We start from the raw sequence: 21243 nt of genomic DNA, 5'->3' as shown, positions 1-21243 counted from the left end.
CGTTTGTTCTGAAACTGTACAAGCCAACCATAGTGGTGGGATCTAGAAGTGAGAGTGATGGCAAATCATGAAACCTAATGTTCTAGGGAAAAAAACTGGTTGTTTTTCTGGGCCAAAACACATTTTACTTTAAAGACTGGCACCTTTGTATTTTTCATTTTTCGTTTCATTTTTATTCCTTACTGGATTCCTGTCCCCGCCCCCACCCATGCAACTGCAATATACATTGCCAAAAAATGATCCATTTGTTTCAAAGCGTTAAATCCCCTACACTAGAGTCCCAATCCAGATTGGGTCCCTTGCACTTACTTTAGAGTAAAAACAAACAAATGATCTACATCTTTGAAGTAATGTGTATTTTAGCCCTCACGCTCCTGGAAATGTAATGGCCATAGATGAATCATGTATTTATTATATCAAATCCTCCGTGTTTAGTACATCAGATTCTCTGTAAGTGAATACATTAATACTGATCATTCAGTGCAACAATTCATAGCCAGTCCATCTGCCAAGATGCTCTGGGCAAGTGAAAACCCAACATAAATTTTCCATACACACAGATTAATGCAATAAATTAGGGTGACCATATGAAAAGGAGGACAGGGCGCCTGTATCTTTAACAGTTGCATAGAAAAGGGAATTTCAGCAGGTGTCATTTGTATATATGGAGAACCTGGTGAAATTCCCTCTTCATCACTACAGTTAAAACTGCAGGAGCTATACTAGAGTGACCAGATTTAAAAGAGTGCAGGGCACCTGCAGCTTTAACTGTTGTGATGAAGAGGAAATTTCACCAGGTTCTCCATATATACAAATGACACCTGCAGGAATTCCCTTTTCAATACAACTGTTAAAGATACAGGAGCCCTGACCTCCTTTTCATTTGTCACCCTAAATAAATCAACCTTTTAAAAAAAAACCCACAAGAAGCCATAATCTAGATTTAGAATTCATTGGGTCTAGAATCCAGCACATAAGAGCCAATGTCAAATGTTGAGATGCCAGCCTTTTGTAGAGATAGAATTGGAAAAGTCTCAAAATACTTCAGTGCCAGCATCAATACTGTTGTCTTCTTCATCTTTGTCTTCATCTTGTTAATGGCCAGGCCACATCTGGTGTTGTACTCAAATGGAAAACAACAAAGCAAAACCATCCATGTTTTTCCAGGACAGCGTCAACAGAGAGGACAGTCCTCTGACCACCTTAATTGTTAATCAGGGTTTTAAGAAAAGTTCTTGAAGTTCTGGCTGTGTAGGATCTATCTAATTTTCAACATATTATTGGGTATCTTTTTAAATGATGTGTTTTCACACTATAACTTTGCCGTTTTTTTCTGTATTTTATTATTAGATGTTTTGAGCGCTTTTTTAGTGCAAAGGCGGAATATAAATTCAAACAAACAAACATCCATGTTTTTAGGCACCCGGGATTACTACACTACCTCACTTTTCCTCTCCTTTGAGCAAAAAAAGGAAAACCAGATTAAAGTATGCTGATTAAACAAAGATAAAATGCAATACATTCAAATAGCTGTGTCTGAACAATATTCCTACTATTCATAAGTTAGGGACAGACTGGATCAGAGAAAGAACGGAAAGGCTGCAAAGGGAGAAGATACACAGATCTACAAAAAGGGAACTATGATCATTACCTAGATTGGGCATTTCCTGGTTTACACTGAGAAACTATTTGTAAATGTCCCCAGGGACAGACGTGAGAGCTACCCATTAATATCAATGGCAAAGGCCAAGTTTTAATGTTACTGGGAGTGGACAACAATGTGTTCACACACACACACCCAAAAAATACAAAATGGAGAACCCCCATCAAACAAGCCCAAACAGGACTGAGCGTGCGTGGTAGGTGTGAAATGCTGGCTGACTATTGAGGGAAGGGGGAGGGGGGCAGGGGATTGGAATCATCTAACTAGATCCCTGAGCAGGGGCACTCCATACTGCAACATTTTGTTGCAGAACCCCATTTGATGAATTACCTTATTCCTATTTTCCTATTTCTATTACCTTTCCTTCATAACACCAGCTAATAACCCACATTTGTTTTTAGTGCCAAGTTTCTTCCTTCCTTCCTTCCTTCTTTCCTTTCTTTCTTTCTTTGGAGCTCGGTCACTTTTATTAATACAGTTTAGGCATGCCAACAAAATAGAGTGAAAAAAGCTCTTCCTGCAAAGATTTTCTCAAACACCAATGAATTCCGTTGTTAAAGGAGTGTTGTCTAATTTACCAGGGTGAAAATGGAAAAGCATGTTTAGCTAATGGATTACCGTTGTTGCTGTTATTAAAATATTCTTGGACCAACTCAAGGTGCTGGTTTTCATCCTGGGGCCACCAGAGGGGGACTAAGCCCCGTATACCTGCTCATTTTGTGTTTACTGTTCTCCCCCCTCCCCAATTTGGTTCCATAGCTGTCCTATATGTAACAATATGAAAGAACTGCTGGATTCAGCCTGAATGGGGTTGTGCTTCCTGGTGGGAACCATGAAGCGGTTGAGAGCAAGACCCACCGCTTCTGGCCTGAGGAGAGAGTGGGCACAGCCTAAAAGAGAGCTCTGCATAGGGGTCTTTTGTTTCAATAAAACCTGTACGTTTGTTTGGAAGCAGAAATTGTTTGGATCTGCGGGGTGCAGTCCACCAACTTCCAGACACAATATATTCTGGCTTTTGCCTAAGTTAGAGTTCTGAGCGATTCTACTTGGCCTTACATGTGCTGTCCTAGCAGTGAAAGAGGGATATAGAGAGAACCATGGTTGGGCTAGTACAGGAGTGGATGACTTGTGGCCCTCCAGATGTTTTGGCCTGCAACTTCCATTAGCCCTAGCTAGTCATTATAGCCCATGGAGAGGGATCAAGAGAGTTATAGTCCTAACATCTGGAGGGCCACAATTTGCCAATAGAAATAACCAATAGGCTACTTTGCAGGGTTGGGCTTAGGGCTTTGTCCCACCGCCCAAACCCCTTTTAGCAAATTTGTCCCATGCCAAAGCATCGCTGCCTAGGGGTCTTGCGGATTATCTTAAAACGGTACACTCATCTGCAGGTGTATGACTCGGCAGTGTAAATAAATTATAAGAATCTAAAAACTGTGTTGGGGAAGGGTTCATTTTAGCCAGACGGCTGTATACAGCAATAGCCCTCCTGATGCCCCTGGAAGCTTGCAAACAAGCAATGGTGATCTTCTTTTGTTTGTCTCCGGAAGCTGGAACTCAGAAATGTAGTAATTTGCAAATTACAGAGGTTCTTTATTTAGCTAGCATGACTTAATAATAAAAAAAGGAACAAGAACAAAGCAATTGCTTTGCTTATCAAACCAAATTGGTCCACCTTCTCAGATTCAGCAGTCTAAGCACAGGTGTTCTTAAAATGTTTATTCCAGTGAGCAAAGAAATGGCCATTTATTTGTATTCGATGTATTTATTTATTAAAAAATTATGTCCAATTCCCCTACCCCACCCCCAGGCAGCTTTCCCCATTCATTTTGCACCCTTTAGGCCTCTCCGTATAGCTACCTACCTCTCTAGAAGGTGAGGTAGGTGAAGCCCCGCACGTGCTTGAAACGTGCTATGCAAACGCTTGATACCGTTGTTGTTAATAAAACGTCTTTGCACCTCTGTACTCTTCATATAGCTCAAGGTAGAGGGTGTTTCAATATGGCATCGTGAAGTTTTATTAAAAACCACCACTGTGGCCCGTGGAACCTTTCCACCACCTCCTCGAGTCGCCTTATGTAACCCATAGCACTTGAAAGGAAGTTACTGAACCTGCCGGCACATCTCTTGTTGTTTAGAATCTAGTCCATTAGCATAGCTGTTCTCCTTCCAGGCTCTGAAGTGTCAGGTTTTCTCAGACTAGTTTAGCATTCCACCCAGGGTGACTGTCTTCCTTTGAGAAAGTTCTTCTGAATATTAATTAGACTCTCCCCGTCCGGGTCTCAAACCTTCGCCAAAAAGCCATCCGGCTGCGAGATTCGAGTTCTTAATCTCTTCATAACACCTTGTTTTTCCTTTCGTGATCCTGAGGGAAAATCTCCTCTTGCGGTGACTTTCTGCCCCTCACTTGCAGCTGCCTCAAAAGCCGTGTCTTGCATTGTGTGTCTTTTATTTAGTGCCTGCGCCGTCAGAAACAAATTGTTCTAGAATTTTCCTTAAAAAGCACCAGCAGTTCCCGTTCATTTCAGCGGCCGTGATCTGGTTAAGGCCTATTCTTCTAGAAGCTTCCAGCATCATTAGTTTAGTGCTTTAGCACCAGGCGAGGAGAGCACCTGAGAAAATAAAGTGCCATCATAGGATGGCCAAGTGTCCTGTTTTACAGAGGACAGTTCTGTATTTGAAAGATTGTGAGAAGACTGTCCTTTATTTTGGAGGTGTTTTTGATTTGAAAGGCTGTGCAGTCCAATACCAGGTTAAAGATAAATAACCATGAACAGCACCTGGACAGCAGACTGAACAGGTGGGCACGTGGGTCAACTGGTCATACTCTAGCCTTCCATGCTCTGGAGATATGCGCTGTATTTTCTTTTAAATTATCATAATTCTTTCCAAATTTGCCGCTACACCTATCAATTAGCGTAGGCAAAATGATGCAAATCGGGGTTTGCATTTCCTCTTTTTGGGGAGATTAGAAGTGGCCGCTCCACATAACAGACAAGGCTTCTTTTCCTCATGGAAAATGTTCAGCTTAACCTTTGGATGTCTCTACATTAAGGTGGGAAAACCACACCCTTACCGGGGTTTCTTCTTTTGGAGTCTTTCCATGTTTACGACAGGCTCCTTTAGCCCACCACCACTTGATTTTGAATGGGAAACTTCCCCTCTCAGCAATGCTATTTTCAATGAAACAATGGCATCTAGTAGCAGAATTATAGTGCTTTGTCAGCTTTACATGCTGGGAATATCCTACAATTATTTTAAATACTGTATTATCTTTTTTTTTTTTAAAGTGAGATTACCAGAGAAAGGGGCAGGAGACGTCCTGGAGGTTGACAACGTCATGTAAAAGTCCCACAAACGTCCGTGACTGGCCAATCACAAGTATACAATAAATCATCCGTGTAGAGAAGCTCCTTGTCAGAGGCCTGCTCTACCATTAGGCAGAGTGATGTGACCACCTCAAGTGGCAGATGGTAGGGGTGACAACAGTTCTCATCTTCCAGGAGCAGCAACGCTTGCTTGTTGCTGGCCTGGACACTCTGTGAACCCCCTAAGTTAACCTTCTGCCTTGAGATGTGTTCTGTCCTATTGCCAATGTTGAAGTAAAATTCAAATGCTAGTCTGGTGAGCTTCTTTACAGGGAATGGAGGGGACATCATCATTTTGGCTCAGGCAGCAGAAAGTCTTGGACCTGCCATCCCATAATTATCCATCTTTAACCAAAAGAGCAGTGACCCTCATCACTTTTCATTCAGTGGAGGACAAATGAATATGGAGAACAAATCAATTGCAATAGCAATGTGTAATAGTGGAGGGTGAGAGACTGGGAGCTTCATCCCACGTACCTGTTTCCCTCAAATTATCCCCTACAGTGCTAAGCTGTCACTGTTGTTCTTGCTACCGAGCAGCTAGATCCTTTGCATACCAGGAAATGGGTTTAAGGGGGGAAATGTAAAAAAAAATCATAAAAAATCAACGGATTACCCAATCTGATTCAAATTTTGTATGCTTAAAGCTCTCCTTAATATCTATTACTTTGCCAATTTTGATGTCTTTATCTTTAAAGCTTATGCAGATGTAAGCATTTGTTTAATTTTTCTTCAAATCCTGCTCCTGCGCCCCAGTGGCCGCTCGGAAAACAACAAATGATACGCTCGAAAACTAGTAGCAAAATATTGCACTTCTTTTGGTTAAGAAACACAATTAAAGCAGGGTGCATGGGGGTACTTCACAATAAAAGCAGATTATAAACTGGAAAACTTTGGAGCCCTTTGCACGCAATTCACAGCGATTGCACAGTATAACACTGGTGTGATAAAGCTCTAGCATAGCAGTACTTAGAATAAAAAATGTGATGTTGAAAGCATACTTTCATATGTGAAATGTTAGAGGGTGGGAAAGTAATGCCATTTATATGCATTTTTTAAGAAGGTAACTGTGTTGATAGTAAGAAAAATCCCCAAATCTTTGATATTGTAAAACCTTTATCAAGCCAACTAAAGGCTCACAGAAATGGTGCAGGCTTTCCTAATCTCCAGATCTCTTCAGTTCTCGGGCAAAATGTTACGAAAAGTGAGTTTGAGGGGTAGAATACAGAAGGGGGAATATCTCCAGTCAGATTTCTTTCCCTTCCCCTATTCACCACCCCCTACCCAACCTGCTTTTTGTGACATCCTGCCCGATTAAGAGATCTGAAGTTCTTGAAAGCTTGCACATTTTTTTGCATCTTTTGGTTAGCCTAATAACGGTATTACGCTAATACGGATTTTGGAATTTGTATGCATGTGAATGAGACACCTCCCTCACATGGATTTTGTGCAGATGAATGAGAAGTTGATTGGACGGTGCTACCAAAAATTAGTAGTAGTAGTAGTAGAAGCAGTAGCAGTATGAATCAAACCTAATGAGAGTCATTCTGGGAAGCGAAATGAGAACATGTGTATATTAATTTACCTTTTCCTCCAACTTTTGTTCTTTCCAGGTAATATTATTGGCTCCGGCATCTTTATTTCACCCAAAGGAGTACTAGAGCACACTGGGTCAGTGGGACTTGCCCTCATAATTTGGGTGCTCGGAGGAGGTGTTGCAGCTCTCGGGTCTTTGTGTTACGCTGAGTTAGGAGTTACCATTCCTAAATCAGGAGGGGATTATTCCTACGTCACTGAGATTTTTGGTGAATTAGCTGGGTAAGTGTTGGTTCAGTATAATAATGCTTAGCATTTATGTCATGCTGTCTGAGTGTTTAGAACACTGCACGCACACGCATAACCTCATTAATCTTCACAACAACCCTGCAAGGTAGATCTGTATTGTTCCGTGCTCCTCATCTCCCCGAGCAATGACACATTCAAAAGTTAGCACTATCCAGGTTTGGTTTCACTTGGAGAAGAGAACACTGGAGATTTATAATGACCTGGTTCACATGTACTGACAACCCATGGTTTAATTAATCCATGGGTTGTTATCTTACCCACAGTTAAGTTTTACTTAACCCACCCAAACCCACAGATTTGGCTCCCAGATGATCAAGCAAACCATGGGTTGTTTTCCCCCTCAAATTCTGGGTTGTGTGATTCCCACCCCTTTCGCCCACTTTTTCCCTCTATTCCTTATGCCTTTCCAGCACTGTCGTACTAGCATGTAGAGTGACCGTTATGTGTGTGTGTGTATTCTTTATTACTCTTCCCCACTGCCTCTTTAGTCTGGTAAAACAACTCACGAACAACCCACAGTTCTGGATTCGCATGTAATTCCGACCCATGCTTTAAACAACTCACAGTTTACAACCCAATGAGAAACCAGGGGTTCTTTTTATGGGTTGTTCATGGTTAACAACCCATAGTTAACCCATAGTTCTGGGTTCTCATAGAATTGGGAGGGGGTGGTGTGAGGGGTGGGTGGGTGAGGGGCTGGAATTGAGAACTTGTAGTTAAACTTGCTGTAAAAAATCAAAAATAAACTTTTAATAACAACAACAGCAACAAGCATGGATTCATATCCTGGCTTGTTTCAAAGCCATTGCACATAGTTTACCAGTTCGGACAAAACAGGAAACTAGAGCTAATGGAAGACTTCCTGGTTTGTTCACTCATTTGCATGAAGGGAAGAGCGAACAGGAAGCCTGCATGGCCAAAATGCTCATTTATATCTCAGTTTATGATGGTCTCAACATGGCCAATGATTGGCAGGCAGCTCTCCGGCCGAGCGTATTCCTCATCACCTGCTACCTTCGCTCTCAGACTTACCTGCCCCACAGGTAGGGATGTATGGATATTCTTAAATGCATTCCATCTCTGTTTCACGAATGATCAGGTGTCTTTCCTTCCGTTGTCCGCTTATTGACAGAATCAGATTTCCCACACACACCAGAGTTCATTTCAACTTGCATTAATTTACCCCTAGCGCATTAGTGCAACCCCCCCCTGCAAAGTCAATAACCGGCCCGCAAGTCCACAGAATCTGCACAGCTCAGGCAAAAACGGCTCGCTGTGGAATCCACAAGTCAGATTCCTAGAATCATTTGAATGTGTTGCTGATTTCTCTGGCATCCTTACTCACAGGGTCGTTGTGAGAATAAAACTGGGTTCAGATATAGATCACCTTGAACTCCTTCAAAAAGCATGTAATAAAATAAAATACCTGATGCTTTCTTTTAAACTGGAGATGGGACCTTCTGTGCACAGGGAACCAATTACCTAGTGAGGTTGTGGGCTCTCCCACACTAGAGGCATTCAAGAGGCATTCAACCATCGAGAGGCATTCAACCATCTGTCAGGGATGCTTTAGGGTGGATTCCTGCATTGAGCTGGACTCGATGGCCTTATAAGCCCCTTCCAACTCTACTATTCTACGATTCTATGATTCTATGATTCTATGCTCTACCACTAAGCTATAGTTCCAAACCCAAGACATTGTGGTTCACCCTTTTACCACGACACAACATTAGCTCTCTCTTGCACGATTCCTATTCATGCCAAGGGGGGCTTGAACGTGTTATAAATAGTAGGTTTCCTCATCATTTTGATTTTAAAGGCAAGCACATTGGTTTGATATGTATCTGATGAAACCATCAGAATTGCTCAGGCAATGTAACCGACCGGGAAGCATTGTTTCTCATTTCTGTTCTGGTAAGTAGCAGGCTCAAACATGTACCCTTAGGGCATCTTAAGGCAGGTCGGGCAGATCTTTTGGAAAGATGACCATCACACTGTAAGATTTAATTAGGGCAAAGGCAACTCAAGGAAAGCTTGAGGGGATCTACACTACTGCTTTAAAGCACTTTAAAGCGCTTTATAACAGTTTTGACAACTGTTGGGGCCCAGGACACACTGCATATACAGGTTTCAAAATGTTTTCAAAGTGCTTTAAAGCGCTTTAAAAGCAGTAGTGTAGATCCCCCCACCCCCGGTCTTCCTTCAGCACTTGATAATTTTGCCAGCCGTGCAGCTCCTACAAGTGCCATTTTTATCGCATCAAAGAAACAGACCAACTCGAGAGTTGTAAACTAACGTATAAAAACGGAAAGTTTTCCATGTTGTTCCAAAATGTTCAGGCTTATGGACGTATCAAAGCCACCCGCAAGCCAGCAATAATTCAACTGAGAATTTTTTTAACCTTGCTTTTCTTTATGAGGCCCTATGAGGCTGAAGACAGATGCTTGTTTTAAAAACAGCTGGACGTGGCATGCGGGAGGCACCATTTGCCTTCGGGCTACACGTCCATTCTTTTGTCCCATTTTTTGTCTCAAGTTAATCAGGTTTTGCAGGTTTTTGAAACACTACCAAAACAGCAACAGCAACCACCCACGTCTGTCCACCCCTTTCAGAAAACAGAGGTAAACTTGGTACAAATGTGCACGCCATGAGTGAAGGGCAAACACCCTTCCTCTGGATTCAGAACCAGGCTCAGGAAACAATATATCGCTGTTCAGAAGATTCATGCAAGAATTGTAGCTAAGCTCCAAAGGAACGGGGGATTTTGATGGACGTGGCAGAGGACGGCAGCGTCCCTGCAAATCAAAAAGTGTTGGTGCTGCCTTCCTGCAAGGCCTGGTTCCACCACTCCACTGTTTCTCAAGTCTTGAATTTCTTCCTCTTCTTTAATATACATTTGCTGTTGTTCTTTTATTCTGTATGAAAATGAAAGATAATTGTAGAAAAGCAATGAAAACACAGGGCTTTCTGGTAGCGGGGAGAACTATTGCCCCAACATGAGTGAGTGTTGTTTTTTTCCTTTTCAGGAATCTTTCATTTTTTTTCCTTTTCAGGAATCTCTTGGCCCACAAATTGATCTTAGGAATACTGGTCTAATCAGAACTTAATGAACCTGCATATTTAACCGCTCTTTCATGAAGCCACCTAGCTATAATGACCGTCAAAGCCCAATCTAACCATATTTTCTTTCTAAAATGTAGGTGAAGGAAGATTAGTAACCCAGGGGAAGTTGCATAATAAGCTGCTTTTGATTGGAGTAGCCAATTTTTTATTTAGGTTACAAATCCCTTCAAGAATATTAAACTTTGAACTCCTGGGGTGGTTTTTTTGTTTTTGTTTTTAACACTCTTGTAATCGCTGCATGTCTCTGCAACTTGAAAGGGTCCGTCTAATGCTGTTTTATTATAGTTAGAACATTTTGCAGTATCTTCCATGGAACAAATAAAAAATCTCCAAAGAAGACAGCAGAACCCCAAATACCTGCAGCCTGGTGCTCTGATGTGTTGGACTACAGCTGCAGTTACAGGGCTTTTCTACTAAGGTTTTTAACCCACCACTTTACCAAGGCTTCTGCTTCTGGATTTTTTGTGGGATTAAGATCAGATCCTCTACATGTGGGTTCGCCCCCCGCGCCCAGTTTCCCCCCTTCTCTGTCTTTCTATATGTTCCATTACACAACCTCTAGGGGGTGGGGTGGTGTAGCAGAATTGCACAACTATGCTTAGGGTTTCATTCTGCCATTTCCTGATATACCAGAATTCCCCCATTTAAGAATAACAGTGAAAATGGTTGCAAAGGACAGAAAAAGCCGAGGAGGAGGAGGAGGAGGTCAAGTAAAGCACCCACAAATGAGCACACAATACATGCCTCACTTAGAAAGGCTCAGTGTCCAAGACATCTGCAGGGCACCAGGTTGGGGAAGTGAATCCCAAATTTTAACAGCAAGGACATCATTTCAGATTTCAAACAGGGAGGGGGAGAGTTTTGTGGCCTCTTAAAAGTGAACAGATATATTGTGGCATAAGCTCTCATGGACTTTTGCAACTCTGCTCAAATTCAGGTGGGCACAGCACAGTCATTCCCAGAACCCCTGCAGCAACTTTTCCGGATCAGGATTCTGGAACTTGTGGTTCCAGTCCCTGATAAGGAGAGATGCTCCATCCCACCGTCCACCCGTAATCACATGATTCCTTCTACATTTAATTTTAAGGCATGAGTGCCGATGCTTATACACACACACACACACACACCCTCTAAAGGGAAATACGAGCAGGCTCAGCAGATCCCCAAGGTTTGCAAAAGTATGCAAAATCTCAATGGAAAACTGGGTGGGAGGGGGGATGGAATGGGGCATCATAAAGCAGGGCCTGTCTGAATGACTGGAATGTTGAACAAGAGCACCCCATACTGCAACATTTTGTTGCAGGTCCCACTTGTGTAGCCTGAAACACTGTGTGTGTGTGTGTGTGTGTGTGTGTGTGTGTGTGTGTGTGTGTGAGAGAGAGAGAGAGAGAGAGAGAGAGAGAGAGAGAGAAGATGTGAAATATGGCACGAAGACTCTCTCAGCATAACATTGTGGCAACTGACATCTCTATAGCCCTAGCCTTCTTAGTTTTGAGATTGTTTATTACTATTTTTATTTATTTATTTTTAACCGCCCTTCATCCTCATGGGTACCAGGGTAGCATACAAAGAGCATGATGAGATAGTCCTTTTTAACATTTTAGGAAAGTGCCACATTCCTCCATCAAGAACTCAGTCCAAAGGCTCCAAATGTTGTACCGCTACAGAGCAGAAATGAGGGCTCACGTTCTTTCAGCCTGTGGCACCTGTGGGTTTTGTAAGCCCCTTTTGTCATCCACAATAGTGTGGCTAAGCCCACATTGGCTTCCCAACATGGCCTTGGTTTGGACATAATGCTAACCCATGGTATGGGTTGTCTGAATTCTGGGTGGTCATAATGTGTGATCATGGCCCTGCTAATGAGTTGTCATCATGTGTGAACCCAGAATTGCATTCATGGAGTGTTTTGCCTGTACTACAGAGGCGGCAAGCAAGAGTGAGGGAGTGGCTGAAGGAGGAGGGAAACAAAGAACTCAGGAACTGAAAACAAACCATGGTTTGTTCGATCATCTGCCAGAGAATCCTGGGTAGGGCAACAAACCATAGGTTAAATAAAATATGGTTTAGTGTTATGTGTGAACCAGGCCATGAATCACAACTATATTCATGGCAGAATAAATTGATCCAGGCTTAGCTCATCCACCTGGGGGCTGTCTAAATGCTTGGAAAGCCCCGGGGTAGGTGCACAGTGGTGCGGCGTCAATTATACGACGACGCTGCAATCGCACAGCCGAAGCAGATAGCCAACCAGAAACCCCACACTCCCTCCTTGGCACTGGGATTACCCGACACCACCCTGGGGAAGGGGAAATCCGGGTTTTTTGCGGGACATGGTGCCAACCCAGCTGTGAAGATATCCCCCTGGTGAGGTGATGTAGGCAGCTTTCATCACCTGGCTAAAAGTAAACTTGAAACTGCCATGAGCTCCACTGGTTGTGCAAATGTGCCTTGAGTTAAGATGAACGCAAGCCAAGAACCTTCATGCCAACATTGACTAGCAGCATCCGGCCTCTTCAAAACATCATACCAGATGGAAGCATCATTGCCCAAGGACTGCATGTTATTAGATAAGCCAGAGACAAACTTGACTCACCGGGCCTGGGATGCAGCCAAAGACACATCACGCCCCAAACTCTGGCTTCTGTGTAGCGGAACTGATCCTTAGAATTCCTTGCCAAGGAAGCGGGCGATTCATCATCACTTGTGCAATGCTGCAGGCATAACTGGTACTTGGCAGTGGATACACACTGAATGGAGGCCATTTCCTACAGGCATCACACATCTGTGGGCAGGGACTCATTTGGCCAATGCTGCAGAGGGGGATCCTGTTGGATCAGGAGAGGGCTGTACCGTCTCCCTCTGCCTTTGTCAGGACAGATAAAAGGAAAAACTTCTTCACATAGCACATAGTTAAACTATGGGATTTGCTACCACGAGATGTGAAGATGGCCACCAATTTGGATGGCTTTAAGAGGTGTGAGACAAATTCCTGGAGGAGAATGCTGTCAATGGCTACTAGTCCTTATTATTATTATTATTATTATTATTATTATTATTATTATTATTATTATTATTATTATTTGCTACCCGCCTCTCCCTCTGGATCGAGGCGGGGTACAACAAAAATGCAAACATCATGTAACTAATTAAAACATTTAAAACTAATGCATTATTAAAGGCAGCACATTATTAAAAGGCAAATTTAAAATTCAACTGGGTAGGCCTGCCGGAAGAAATAATTCTTAATGGCTGTCTTAAATTCCAGAAGACTTATTATGTTGATGAATCTCTCCCGGCAAGCCATTTCACAAACTGGGAGCAGCAGAAGGAAAGGTCCTCTGGGTAACAGTTGTCAGCCTTGTTTTTGTTGGCTGGAGTAAATTCTTCCCAGAGGACCTGAGTGTGCGGGGCGGATTGTACGGGAGAAGGCGATCCCACAGGTAGCCTGGACCCAAACCGTGTAGGGCTTTAAAAGTGATAACCAACACTTTATACTTCACCCGGAAACTAATTGGCAGCCAGTGAAGAGATTTTAAAACTGATGGCTTTATGCTACCTCCAGTATCTGAGGCAGTCTGCCTATGTTCGCCAGTGGCTGGGGAACATGGGTGGGAGGGTGCTGTTGAACGCATGTCCTGTTTGTGGGTTTCCCATGGGCAGCTAGTGGGCCACTGTGTGAACAGAACGCAAGACTAGATGGACCATTGGTTGGATCCAACAGGGCTTTTCATACGTTCTTATGTTCTTCTCATACTGAACCTAGGACCATTTGGGAGAAAGTAGTAGTTGATTTTCCCACGGTCACTTCTAGTTAGATACTGAACATGTATGTATTTTTGTATTTCTGAATGCTTTCATTTTCTGAACAGTAAATCTAGAAATGCTTAGGCTGCAATCCTGTACACATTTTCCATGGGACTAAGCCCCACTGAAAATGGGATTTACTTCTGAGTAGACATGCATAGGTTTGTGATGCTAATTTCTCATGTCCTCTCAATAAATATATTCAACTTTCAACCATTCTATTGCTTTTATTATTAGTGTTAATAACTTCAGACTTCAAACTGGTATTTACATGATCTCTTGATAATAACAGGAAAAATATAAAAGTTAACATGCATATAAAATCTTTATTGTGCTTTTTTCTCATTATTATTTGCTCTTTCAAACTCCCTGTTTGATGCTTGTATTTTATAATACTCAGCTAGCATTCTGCATAAAATGTAATTGATTTTTAAAACTGGCATACACTTAATTTTATAGCCTGCTTTATCCCAAAAAATTTGGCACTGGTTAGAGCAGCTATTTATTTTTAAAGTAAAATATCACATCAAAATTAGGAATGAATTCTGCCCCTCTGTAGTTCAGGAATGATTTCAACCTACTGAGATTGTTTCTAGGTGTCAAATGGAAATAATCATTCACATCTGGATTATTTCCTAATCTAACAATATTTTGCTGTACAGCCACTGAATAAGAACAGGTGTGATCTAAGGGCTTTTCTACACAAGGCATTGATTGTGCATTCATCATTCTCTACTCAGAGTTATTTATGGTTTCTTTGACATTGTGACCCTCCAGTTTCTCTTCTCTGTCTAAAGGACGCTTTCAAAGAGATTCTTTTAGGACAGGAAAAGTGCAATAATTAATCGTAAAATTGAAAGAAAACACTTTTTTTTTACTTGTGTATTTGCTCTGTCCTGCTACACAACAGCGCCACCTAGCAAAAAATGCTCCCATCAACCACCTTTTCATGGAAAAGCTCTATGCCAGCACCAGCTTCTGTGTTGCTGATGTGCAGTGAAGACTTCTCACATGCAATAGGGCTGCAAGAAATCTACGAAGTGCTCTGAAGAGGGAAAGAAATACTCAGGCTTTATTGCTCATTTTTCAGATGGGAAAATGGTGTCTTCATAAAGATGAGATTGCGGGTCCCTTATATGGTCAGGTGACTTCTAGAGCTGTCTAGTTTAATAAGGCAGCCATGCCTTTTTCCTTTTTCTTTTTCTTTTTTCTTTTCCGTTTCTCTCGGTTGCAGGTTTTTATTGCTATGGAGTGCCGTACTTATCATGTACCCCACCAGCCTGGCCGTTATCACACTGACTTTTTCAAACTACGTTCTACAGCCAGTGTTTCCTAATTGCATCCCACCCTACAACGCCTCCAGAGTCCTCTCCATGGTGTGTTTATGTGAGTATTTATCAATCGCCTTCTCCCTGGTTGCTTAGGGTTGCACTCGGTGCTGGCCCAAGCCATGCCGCCATCTGAGGTGACCAAGCAAAGAATGAGCCCTCCCCCGCAATTGGGCTGTTGTCACAGGGCCACCTGCTGTCCACTCTTGGTTGGCCTGTACTGTTCTGATCCCCACGCCTAAATGTATATAGATATATGGTAGAGCTGGAAAAAATACAGAAAGGGGCAACCAAAATGATCAAGGGGCTGGGGCATCTCCCCTATGAGGGAAGGGTACAACAGCTGGGATTGTTTAGCTTGGAAAAACAGAGGCTAAGGGGAGACATGATAGAGGCGTACAACATTATGCATGGTGTGGAGAATGTGGACAGGGAGACATTTTTATCCCTCTCTCATAATACTAAAACCCAATGGTGTCATCCCACGAGGCTGATCGGTGGGAGATTCAGGACAGACAAAAGGAAGAACTTCTTCACACAGTGCATAGTTCAACTAAGGAATTTACTACAAGATATGGTGATGACCACCAATTTGGATGGCTTTAAAAGGGGATTGGACAAGTTCATGGAGAATAAGGCTATCAATGGCTACTAGTCCTGATGGATATGTGCTCCCTCCAGTATCCGAGGGAGTAGGCCTGTGTACACCAGTGGCTGGGGAACATGGGCAAGAGGGTGCTGTTGCACCCTTGTCCTACTTGTGGTTCCCTGGTCAACAGCTCATTGGCCACTATGTGAGCAAAGTGCAGGACTAGATGGACCCTTGGTCTGATCCAGCATGGCTCTTCTTATGTTCTTATGCTGCCCCTAATCACACTGTCCTCCCAGTCTAGTCCCCAGGGTAGCAGCATTGGCAGTGCTAGGATTTTAAATGGCGTCCATTCTAGTCCTTTGGTTTCTCCACCTCCTCTTTTTCCAACCCTTTCCTTTGCTCTCTTTCTTTTACTACAAAAAATAAACATCCTAAACTACTAAAATGGAGGTGCTTGTGGAGGTGGGATCTACTTTATATACTCCAGTGTTTTCTGCGTTGACAAAAGCTTAAGCCCAAATTGGAAAAGTTCTCAAAGCAGAGTACAATGAAACCATTGAGATTTTGACTTCCAGTATTACCTATGGCATAAACCCTTTTTTGGACTCAGTTCTGTTTTTCTGCTCTCCAGCACTATTGACTTGGGTGAACAGCTCTAGTGTCCGATGGGCCACGCGGATCCAGGATATATTCACAGCAGGAAAACTCTTGGCCTTGGGCCTGATCATTGTTGTGGGCTTCATACAGATCTTCAAAGGTACTTGTGCAAACCCCCCTGAATATCAGTGTGAAAGCATGTCCTTCTTTTAGAAAATGTGACTCAGCCATCCTACTGTTTTCTGGCTGGGGAGATTTGAAAGCATTCGTGATATGCTTCCATCTGATAGATCAGGGATGAAGAACATGTGGTCTTCCAGATGTTGTTGGACATTAATTCCCATCATCCATCAGTATTGACTTGAGTTGATGAAAATTGTAGTCCAGCATGTTCCTCTTGCCCGATCTATCAGACTTAAGCATATCAGAAATACTTTCATATCTAATTTAAGGCACAATCCTATGCATGTTTAACAGAAAAAAGGACTACAACTCCCAGCATGCCCCAGCCCAGCCTTTGTTGTAGGCCTTTTTTCTGTCTCTACATACATAGGATTACATCCTTAGAAACCTTTAAGCAATCTCAATCTACTAGTGTAAAGCTCATGTCAACATGGGCACTGGTAGTCCTGTTCCTTTCTCGCTTTTTTGCCCCTCAGTCCCCTCAAAAACAATGCATAGTGAATCCCCCCTCCAAAATGTGCATGTAGTGCGGCCCCTCTCTCTCGCACACCCTGATTGGCCAGCTCCGTCTCCTACTCCCTACCCAATGGTGGCAATAGCCTAACCACTCAACCTGCCTTTGCACCACACTGATTGGCCTATCAGGGCTGTCCGTCATCCCGCTAGCAGAGGGGCTGCCCTGCCTGTTTGGCACAGAGGAAATTTATTGCTTTTCAAATTCGAAAAATTTCTACACATCTACCCTGCTCAAGCTTGTTTAAAACAAAAATGAGCAAAATCGGTCTGGTAAATCTCTAAAAATAAGCCTTACACTACCATATTCTTATATAAGATTATTGGAAGAGTGATAGTTTATTCCCATTTGTAAATAATTTTCCCATAATAAACATCTTAATTTGTGTTTATTTTGAAAGGTTTTCTTTAATCGTGGTGTCAACCCCATGCCTACACCATTGGAACCAGGCTACCGAATTTTTTTTAGGAAAAGAGCAAGAATGAGCAACTTGTAGCCCTCCAGATATTTTGGCCTACAGCTCCCATGTTCCCTCACCACTTGCTATGCTGGCTAGGGCTGATGGGAGTTGCAGTCCAAAAACATTTGGAGGCCTACACGTTCATCACCGCTGTGACAGGTAAAATATTGGCAGCCTACTTAAAACAGAACTACTGAACCACTGGTTTCCCAGCCAGTCCCTCCCTCCAGGTGTGATGGGATTTATTTGGTAATGATGCCTCCTGTTAGAAAGGCAATTAACAGAGAAGAAGAAAAAAGGCAAAACAGAATGAGTGTTTACCAATCCCACAGGTACACAGGGCTATCTTAGAATAAAACTGAGGCCACCCCCTTCTTTGGTGAAGAAAAGGTAAAATGGTTTTACTTACAAATGTTCTATTATATAGGCATGAGCAAGAGAGCAAACACAGGTGCCACCAGCAATGGAGGAAGTCAGAGAGAGGGGGGGGATGGAAAGAAGGAGAGGAGCAAATCACAGGAAACTACACTGTAAGCTACAGAGGTCCTAAGGCTAGCTGTAGCCTAAATTCCCTTGAATTAACTGTGACACTGCCCCCCTTCTAGCAACTTGCAGACAAGGTTGCAATACTCCCAACAAGGTGAACCTGGGAACTGTAGTTTTGTGAGGAGAGAACTGCAGAGTCTAGGACCAACCCTGGGCTTGGGACAATTCCCTTACTCCTCAGTATACGCTATGCCGCCTACATCAAGGTGCTGCTGGTGTGTCAGTGCACTAGAATGCACTTCTCAAATGACTTTTGATTTATGCTCTCCTTGTAGGAAACTACGAAGAACTGCTCCCAAGCAATGCCTTCAATTTCTGGATGACCCCATCAGTGGGGCATTTGGCATTAGCCTTTCTCCAAGGCTCCTTTGCATTCAGTGGGTGGAATTTCCTAAATTATGTAACGGAAGAATTAGTCGATCCTCGCAGGCAAGTATGTGTTCCCCATTTGACCAGGTTTTGGAGAGAGATCAGCCACATTATCTTAGAGCACCATGCTCCCTACATGGGTTTTGACATGCTGTGCTGAAAAATGTCTGTGTGAAGAACAGCTGAACTTTGCAGACGATGGAGCTAGGAAGGTGAAAACTAGTGCCATTTTATAGGAAATTTCATGAGGAAACAAAAAGCGCACGTTATACTTACTATAGGTGTAACCATAAGAAAGAAAACCGAGAAAAACTGAGATGATACTATCCACATAAACAATATGGCATCATACCAAATTTATGCCCAGGATGCCAGATGTCTACCCAAGGTTTTTTCCATCTTTCAGGCATGCCCTAACAGGATCCAGTGATAAAAGTCATCCAACTCACAATTCCTTCAGGTCTTAGGACCAGGGACTGGACTAGAATGGTGATATTGTAGGGATGACCGTTTGCCTAAGTCCCGGAGTCACCAAACACCCCCTGCTAATTTCTAAGCATGGACTCAAAACTGCCTCTGCACTTACAGCCAGATCCCTGCAATTGATAGAGCTAGACTCTAAAAACACTCCCAATTTTCAGACTTTTGCAAGAATCCCTTTATCTTATGGTATCAATGCCAGGTTTCTGCTCTGTCTGGGCCTGTAGAGTTTTCTACGCCTCCCCCTAGTCCTACACACAAATACAAGTGTATGTATTTATGTCTGCAACCTCTGTTCGTGAGAATATTTCCAGTTCACATAGGTTGCAGTTATATATTTAATTTGCGTATTTTTAAGATTTCTGTATTCTTGTTTTTTGTTGTGCCTGTGACCATTAAATATTTGCAACAGAGGTGATGTCCAATCCCATTGGTCCTATATAGACAGTCTAAATGGGTAGAAATGTACATGCAGGAGAGGATCAGGAGTATACTTGGTAGCCCTACCTGTAATTGTATATTTTGCACAGACACCTAAGCAAAAACAAAACAAATGAAAAGAGAGATACATACATTGGAACATAACATGGAAAGAACGCAAGAGCATCCTGTTTTTCAGTGCCCAACCCCCAATTATGAACTGATCTCTTTAAGGTGCAATCCTATGCATGTTTTGACAGAAAAAAGGCCTACAAGTCCCCGCCTGCCCCCGACAGCCAAACTCCTGCCTGAAACCCTGCAGAATCATTGCTGCCAGTCAATGGCCCCATTCAGAAGATACCTTAAACCATGGCTTTAACCATGGCGGTTAAGCCAGAACGCCAGGCTGTGTTCAGAAGACACCTTAAACCATGACTTTAACTGTTGTGAATAAGGTTTTTTGCCTTATTCCCCATGGTTAAAGCCATGGTTTAAGGTGTCTTCTGAACACAACCCGTCTTTCTGGCTTAACAACCGTGGTTAAAGCCGTGGTTTAAGGTGACGTCTGAACAGGGCCAGTGTTGACAATACGGTGTTAGGTAGACCAATGGTCTCACTCAGTAGAAGGCAGATTCCTGTGAGGTTTCACCCTGTCCACAGGTTATGTGCATGTCAATGCTTATCGATCCCCTCCTGTTTTATTCTATTTTTTTATTAGGAATCTACCTCGTGCCATATTCATATCCATCCCATTGGTGACATTTGTGTACACATTCACCAATATTGCATACTTCACTGCCATGTCACCCCAAGAGCTCTTGTCTTCCAATGCTGTTGCAGTAGTAAGTAAAACATTCCCTGGACATATTATTATTTGTTATTATTTGCTATTATTTGCTATTTATTACTCATTATAATTATTATTTGTTATTGTTATTATCATTTGATGTTATTGTTGCTGTTTATTCATGTTTCTGTGCTTTGCAGTTTATGTTTCAGTTTCTCTGCCTTTTGTTGCTTTAGACATTTGGTGAAAAGTTACTGGGCTATTTTTCCTGGGTTATGCCTGTCTCTGTGGCTCTGTCTACATTTGGAGGAATAAATGGATACCTTTTTACCTCATCAAGGTTAGATGAAAGTACAACTCCCCCACCCACCACCCACCCCGAATGCTATCTCATTTCAAGAAGAGCGAAGGGAAACCTTTGTTGTGTGTTACACCGAGTGCCGCTTCCAATTAATTAGTATTTATATGTTCTAATGAACAGTGATTAGTCATATTTGTATGGTGCCCTTCCTCCACGGAGCTGGGGGCAGTTTACACAGGGTTAACTCCGTGAGGTAAAGTTAGAAAGCATTATTTGCTCTCCTGTTTTTTTCTAGCCCATTTTATGGTTTAGGACAGGTGTAGTACTCATGCAGCCTCCACCATGCCATCCTCAAAAGTCAGCAGTTTGACACCAAAATTCAGTTGTAGATGACTATGGAGTCTCAAAAATGACAAAATTAGCTTAGGAGTGCAGCCCATAGGGGAGTCAAGGTGGAAAGTTGACCCCAAAATTCCCCATCCCTGGGCCTAAACCATACAATGGGCTTGGGAAACCCAGCAGGCACAAACCCAGTTGGGGAGGGCAGGGTGGAATTTCAAAAATAAACTTTAGAGTATGGAATTTGCTGCCCAAAGATGAGGGCCACCAACTTGGATGGCTTTAAAGGGGGATTAGACAAATTCATAGAGGATAAAGCAATTATTAACTACTAGCCATGATACCTCCAGTGTCAGAGGCCGTATGCCCTGAATACCAGTTGCTAGGCTACATGGGTGGGAGAGTGCTATTGCACTCCTGTCTGGCTTCCCAGAAGTGTCTGGTTGGCCGTTGTGGGAACAGAATGTTAGACTAGATAATTCTTTAGTCTGATCCAGCATGGCTCTTCTTATGTTTTTATGAAA

General features: G+C 42.7%; 1 protein-coding gene across 2 annotated transcripts in view; it reads left to right on the top strand.

Annotated features, from left to right (window-relative positions):
* SLC7A10 (solute carrier family 7 member 10) overlaps positions 1 to 21243 on the top strand; it is a 54545-nt gene that overhangs the window by 25226 nt on the left and 8076 nt on the right. Inside the window, exons 2-7 of one of the 2 annotated variants that reach the window (XM_063141509.1) lie at positions 6645 to 6849; positions 15038 to 15189; positions 16355 to 16480; positions 18299 to 18452; positions 20011 to 20134; positions 20316 to 20419. In XM_063141509.1, the coding sequence (XP_062997579.1) occupies positions 6645 to 6849; positions 15038 to 15189; positions 16355 to 16480; positions 18299 to 18452; positions 20011 to 20134; positions 20316 to 20419 (865 nt within the window). The remainder of the gene's footprint in view (positions 1 to 6644; positions 6850 to 15037; positions 15190 to 16354; positions 16481 to 18298; positions 18453 to 20010; positions 20135 to 20315; positions 20420 to 21243) is intronic. The other variant, XM_063141510.1, reaches the window with a different exon arrangement.

This window comes from Elgaria multicarinata, chromosome 14 (genome assembly GCF_023053635.1).
Source record: "Elgaria multicarinata webbii isolate HBS135686 ecotype San Diego chromosome 14, rElgMul1.1.pri, whole genome shotgun sequence".
In the NCBI taxonomy this organism is placed as follows: domain Eukaryota; kingdom Metazoa; phylum Chordata; class Lepidosauria; order Squamata; family Anguidae; genus Elgaria; species Elgaria multicarinata.
This window is presented reverse-complemented; position numbering and strand designations above follow the sequence as displayed.